We start from the raw sequence: 6,608 nt of genomic DNA on the forward strand, positions 1-6,608 counted from the left end.
ACTATAATCGAAAATTCCCCTCGTTCTACTGTAATAGAGGAACACTTGACTGTAATTGGTTGGCTCTTACATTCTGATTCGATTTAAATCTTCGATTGAAACTAGGCAATAGGTGCATCTAGAAGCACGATTGCTCACTGAGTGATTAGTGAGTTCTTGCATCTGATTGGCATATTCCATTAGATCTAAAAATATAGACCAAACAAGTATAAGAGTTTATTAAGCACTTGGTAGTCCTGCTTCTGGATACTCATGTCAACAATGGTTATGTTGCGTTCGAATGTACACAAGTACGAGTGTGAAACATATTTCTAATCGAAAATGAGTCTTGTAGCATACGACAGCAGTGACGAGAGCTCAGAAAACGAAGAGAACGAGGCTGCAGAATCAAATACTGTGAATGATACGAATAACGATACAACCGAAGTAGTAACCATACAAATAAGTTCGAAATTATCCTTACCTGCTCCGAAAGTAGTTCACATAGTTTCACATAATACAAACATTGAAGAAGAGAATGATGAAGCGGAGCATAACTTACAACAATTTCTCGATACTTTACCAAAGCCCAGAGATTCCATTTTTATGGGAAATGTTGAGGAGGTCGAAGATGATATTCTGTTAAAAAAAGAAACAGAAAATCAAATCTCGAAACCAGCAAAAAAGCAGATAGTGCGAATATCGGTGCCTTCCTTATTGGAGGTATGTATATATATATATATATATACAGGGTGATCCGAAATTCTTGCATTCAGAGTACAGGACATAATACTTTATATTAAAACAAACAACTTTTTCCTTTAGTAAAATTGTATTCGATAAGTAGTTTTTGCAGGAAAACAAGTTGAAGTTAACAAATAAGCACAAAAATTATTTATCGAGTGCAATTTTGTTAAAGAAAAAAGTTATTTGTTTTAGCATAAAGTATCATATCTTGTACTTTGAATGCAGGATTTTGGATCAACACTCTGTATATATATATATATATTTAAGTACTTAATTTTATCGAACGTTTGTATTATTTCCATACTGTATCAGTTTAAGGATCTTGAAGAGGAGAGTGAAAAGAAACCAGCCAGAATCATACAATCATCACAAGTAAGTTTAGAAAATTTTTTCAAAGTAAATACATAGAGTATAACTCATGAATTATTGATCATTGTAGAAGGGTTGTGGACTCTTCTCCCTCTTAACAGCACCAAAAGAAGAGAGAGCAAACAATAAGACTCTAATACCTCAGGCTGTTAAGAATGCAGCGGTAAAAGCAAATGTATTGCAATCAAACGCATTGAGGAAATCTAGTACAAATCAAAACGATTTTAAAGTGAAAAAGCCAACTCCAGATAAATCACATAATGAATCAAGCTCTGATGAAGAAAATGCAACGATAGACTTTTTTGGGCTGGCCACAAGTGAAGATCTGCCAGACAATTCCACAGGCAATAATCCAACAGAATTAGATTCAACATTGCCTTTGGATGATCTTGTACATAAATCAAATACTGAAATCTTACTTATGAAACATGTGGAAGATCATAAAACACCCAATTCTTCCTCTATTAATCCTGATATTTCGATGAATGGCCAATCAAGTAAAACGTTAACAAGTAATGTTATAAATCTACCGAAAGAAGAGATTTTATTGAAGAATAAAGCAGAGGTTGGTCCAAAATTGCCTGTCCCTGAACAAGAATATAACGTTGATTTGGAAGGCAATGTTGCCTTTGATGAAAAAGCAATTGAATATCTTTGTGGAAGACGGGGTATAAAACGCAAGGAAATCGACGAAGCGGATATAATCGAAATAAATGGAGAAGACATAAAACCAGATGAAAGAGAATGGTTGGTAAAAGCATTAACAGAAGAATCTGTACACAGGCCAGTATCTATGCAGAGCGGTGGAGTAAACTCTCAATCCAAGAAGAAACATCAAATAACTTATTTAGCACATCAAGCTAAAGCCATGGAACTAGAACTAAAAAATCAGTGGTCTCAGAATAGGATGGCACGGAAACAAACAAAATCAAAATATGGTTTCTAAAAGCAATTTGTACAAGTTTTTTTTTAGATATATGCACATATAAATGATCTTTTATTTTTAAGCTAAATTAATGACATACAAAGAGTATTGTAAAAGTATATTAAAGTTTATTCAGTTGAATTGGAAATGTCATTAAAACTCGAATTTATTACTGACAATGTGATTTTTCCAAAAATATTTGTTCTAGATTTTTCTACTTTTTCTTCTTTACAAATTTTATTTGTAAGATAAATTAATGACATTTGTACAAAAAGTAAATATATTAATAGTTTAAGTTTGAAAAGCCATTAAATCTCCTGAGACTTTTCTAAAAATATCTGTTCTAACTTTTCATACTCTTTTCTTTTGCCTTCTATCAGTAATTTAGCTTGCAGCAAGTTTGGTGGTAAATCCTCATATTGAGCGAGAGATTGATTTAATTCCGCTAAATTGCTTGTCTTCTCCAGGTATAGTTTATACTTATTCAATATTTTTTTCGAATAAAATTCGTCAACTTGCATATCACTTAAATCTGTTTCCAATTTCTCCACGGTTTGCTGGTATTCCTTTAATTTTGTAGACAAGAAAACCTTATTGCAATACACATCATTCTTATCCTCCTCTGTAAAATGAGTAGAGTTCTTGAGAATATCGATCGCATTTTGAAGATGATCAAGTTTTGTCTGCAACTTTGTACAATTCCTAAATAATTTATCGTACTGTACGGACATCTGTTTCTCTTCTCGCTCCCGCCTTTTTTCTTCTATGATTTTTCGTTCTCTAACCACTCGCAATGACGTTTCATCAAATTCGAACAGTTTTTCAGCTTTCAGGATCGAAGATACTTTTTCCAAACCTTCTTTTATGTCGTTAGGTAATGTCTTGACATCAAGATTCAATTTAGCTAATAAAGTTGTCATTTCCTTTGTATATGCAGTATTCTCTTCTGTTGTTTCTAAGATGGCTTTTTGCAAATCTCGAAGCAAAGAGACTTTCTCAGTCGATGTGTTTCCTTCTTGGCATTTTGCAACATCAGTTGCAACATCAGTTGCAATAAAAACTGAATCATTGCACGATGATGATGCTACCTGTTTTTAATTAATTACTAATTAATATTTCTTATAAGTTTTATCTTTAATAATTAATTAATAATAATGAAATTATAATTAATAATTATTCATAATAAAACTGATGTTACCAGGATTGTGCTGCATATTTCAAGATTATGTCTATACAAAAAATATTTACGTATGGTTTATGTTAAATTTTTTTCAACTTTTTGTCGACTCTTTTACATATAAATAAACATTCCAAATTTACTGCACTGAAAATCTTCAGTTTATGTTATGTATACTATATGATTTCAGTAATAAAATTTGGAACATAACCAATATATTGTCAGTAAAATATAAAATATGTAAATTATTATAAATTGGATAAAACAATATTATTAATGAAAGAAGTATTTAAATTTTATGATGATTAATGTATTTGACTCAATATTGATAAGTAGAAATATAAAATAGAAGTTTTAGTGCATCATCAGTATAACAATGACAATGAACATAAACTTCAATGATCCATAGATTGTTTATAGTCTATCTAGATACGAAACAAACAGTTTATATTATATATATGAAATGTTAACTATTATATCTTACACATAAATGTTCTGATTATATTAATCACATATAATTTATCTGCAATAATTATTAATAATAAAATTACTTTCTCAATAATTATTCATAATTAAGCTAATAATATTATTCTCTATATAGACCTTGGTTGCATTCAATAGAGAAAGCAGCTTTACAACAATTGCAACGCTGCTTTCTCTGCTGAACACAGCCTTTGTTTACATCATTTACAGCATTTAATATGCATACTAACCAGTAACTTTCTATTAAATTATCTTAATTTCAATGATGCATGTAAACGTATACACGATATAGCTTTAATTAATCATGTAGATTTATATTATTCTTAGTACACAATTCTTTAAATTATCGAAATTAAGATAATTTAAGAGAAATTTATTAGTGCGAGTATCAAGATTATCAAGTATAAACTAGACATATATAAATAAACTCCTATATTCTTGGAAAGATCTATTACCTCACTGTCCATTTCATCGATTGTTTTGATCTGTTTTGACCTAACGTTATTTTGTTAAATAACGTTTTTATTCTTATTCTTGTTGCCCCCTTCAAAGTCCGAAGTAAAGAGAGAGACAATACGGCGTCAGTAGTCTAGTTTTCATCGAGGATTTAAACCAGATCAGAATCAACTATAGTCGAGTATTCCCCTGTTACATTCGAATGCTCGAATATAATTGGTTGGTTCTTACATTCTAATATAGTTTAAATCGTTGGCGGAAACTAGATCAGTGTTACCAGCTCTGATTGTCGAAATTTCACTACACAGTTCTTTATTTCATTTATATGTACAGCCGATCACAGAAAGATTGCAACACTTTTTTTTCGAATTTCAGAATGCAACCTACCCACCAAGCGATTGGTTCTTATTTATGGATCTATGAATAATGGCTTCTACATACAGAACGTGGCAATGCTTGCCACGCGATGGAAGTTGGCACGATAGCCAATCAATGTCTCGCTTGCTCGGAATTATAAATATATAATTTCGTACGACAAAAGTTGAACTCGATCCAATTTTTGCCGCGCGGCGGAAATAATATTACATCATTTTTAGAAGTTTTGCATGATTAGAACTTAAGAACAGAATTATTGGTTAGTGCGACAACTTCCGCAAGTTGCCGCGTTCTGTGTACAAGAGCCATAAGAACCAATCGCTCGGTGAGCAAACTGCATTCCGAAACCCATTGAAACAAAAAAGTTTGTTCATGTCGCATGCTCTAATATACTCCTGTCATAGCTCTTTCTCACTCCAATGCCCTCATTAGAATGAGTAAGAACAACCTAAAAGGTTTGTTCGCGAAGCACGCTCCAATGCCCAACACGTTCCAATATGTTTGCGTCACTGGAATCAATATGGCGACTAAATGTTCGCATCGCGTTAGAGCATACTCTATGGATCAATTAAGAGCATGCTCCATTTGCCTCACTTCAAAAGGTGGTACGATTGGGACATGTTACGCACGCATGCGTAATGATTAAAAACTATTCTATTGAAAAAAGTATTTCAGATTCATTTTGTATAAAAACACATTTGATAAATGTGTTTTTGATATAAATATAAAAATATAATATAATAATATAATATAAATAAAATAAAATAATAAAATAAAATAAATAAAATAAAGTAAAAAGAATAATTAAATAAAATGAATGAAATTAGAAAAATTAAAAAATAAAATAAAATAATATTAATACAATAAAATATAATATAATCTAACTTTCATATAGAAAAGTAGGTTCATGCAATACAATTAAAATGTCAAGGCTTTTAAAAAAACGAACAAATGTAGTTAACTAATAAAATTCATCTTTTATTATATTCGTATAACGCTATAAATTTCAAACGTTTCGACTTACAAAGTGATCTTCATCAGTGATAATAAAGAAAATGTATTTATGTAATCTCATCTAATGTCAACGAACATATGATACATAATAAAAATTATCGCTCTAAGCTAATCTTATTTAGTTATACCTGCGTTAAGATATTATAGATTGAGATAAGTATCAAATCAGAAGTTTGAAAGTCCATAATTGTAGTAAAGTTCAAAATTGTGTTTAACTGGTTCTTCGGTTGTTATCGAGAATTAGCTCAGTCAATAATTTCATATAAAACGTCATTTCGAACGAGGATTTCTTTAATTATCCTATTATACAATTAAATGTCTGTCAATCTGTACAAGTAAATATCAATTTCTGATTAAAAATTATTATATTTAATTCAATATTGATGAGAATTTATTTTTTATTTACGTTAATTTATATAGAATAGTCAATCCGTAATATCTTAACGTAGGAATAACTAAATAAGATGAGAGCGATAATTTTTATTATGTATCATATGTTCGTTGACATTGGATGAGATTACATAAATACGTTTTCTTTATTATCATTAATGAAGATTTTGTAAGTCAAAACATTTGAAATTTATAGCGTTATATGAATGTAATAAAAGACGAATTTTATTAGTTAACTACATTTGCTCGTTTTTTAAAAAAGACATATTAATTTATAACTTTTATATTTATTAAAAACGTTGTACATTTACATTTTTTTTTGTATAAAAATGTTTTTCAAATACTCGAGATAACACAAAATATCCGAAACAAAACGAAGCACATGTCCGACCCATTCGAATGGTCTCACGGATTAGATTAGGCTCACTTATCCTAAATCCGTGTCACTGAACATTGGAGCACATGAATGCAACTGCTCCAACTCTTATCTGTGATTCAAATGCTCTCTGAGCATTAATTTGAAGTATGCGACGTGACAAACCTAAGATGTCACTGACAACAAGAAAGTGGGCAAATTGAGAGAAAATTCAGTCACGTGCATGATAAAGACAAGAGTATACTCGTCCAGTGATAATCTATTGCGCAGATATAGAAAAGAGGGAATAAAGATGTAACCTGCAACATATTATGTTA

At 30.5% G+C, this 6,608-nt stretch overlaps 2 protein-coding genes across 2 annotated transcripts; one reads left to right on the plus strand and one right to left on the minus strand.

Annotated features, from left to right (window-relative positions):
* The first annotated feature begins 321 nt into the window (after window positions 1-321).
* Window positions 322-2,041, plus strand: LOC105626667 (proline-rich protein PRCC). The gene is made up of 3 exons (XM_012207961.1): window positions 322-702; window positions 1,039-1,098; window positions 1,166-2,041. Exons 1-3 carry the CDS (start codon window positions 322-324, stop codon window positions 2,039-2,041), a joined length of 1,317 nt encoding a protein of 438 aa, XP_012063351.1.
* A 16-nt stretch (window positions 2,042-2,057) lies between these two features.
* On the minus strand, window positions 2,058-4,147 carry LOC105626668. Its single transcript, XM_012207962.1, has 2 exons — window positions 4,136-4,147; window positions 2,058-3,108 (listed from the first exon to the last, which is right to left on the minus strand). The coding sequence occupies exons 1-2, from the start codon at window positions 4,145-4,147 to the stop codon at window positions 2,329-2,331; spliced, it is 792 nt and encodes a 263-aa protein (XP_012063352.1). The 3' UTR covers window positions 2,058-2,328.
* Between the last annotated feature and the right edge of the window lie 2,461 nt (window positions 4,148-6,608).

The sequence above is a fragment of the Atta cephalotes genome (genome assembly GCF_000143395.1).
Source record: "Atta cephalotes unplaced genomic scaffold scaffold00006, whole genome shotgun sequence".
Classification (NCBI taxonomy): domain Eukaryota; kingdom Metazoa; phylum Arthropoda; class Insecta; order Hymenoptera; family Formicidae; genus Atta; species Atta cephalotes.

What these genes read in the sequence shown, in the direction of transcription:
- LOC105626667 (XM_012207961.1), top strand. Translation starts at nt 322, where the DNA reads ATGAGTCTTGTAGCATACGACAGCAGTGACGAGAGCTCAGAAAACGAA. An exon ending in CGGTGCCTTCCTTATTGGAG is followed by an intron (nt 703 to 1,038) that starts GTATGTATATAT and finishes ATACTGTATCAG; the next exon opens with TTTAAGGATCTTGAAGAGGA. An exon ending in GAATCATACAATCATCACAA is followed by an intron (nt 1,099 to 1,165) that starts GTAAGTTTAGAA and finishes TGATCATTGTAG; the next exon opens with AAGGGTTGTGGACTCTTCTC.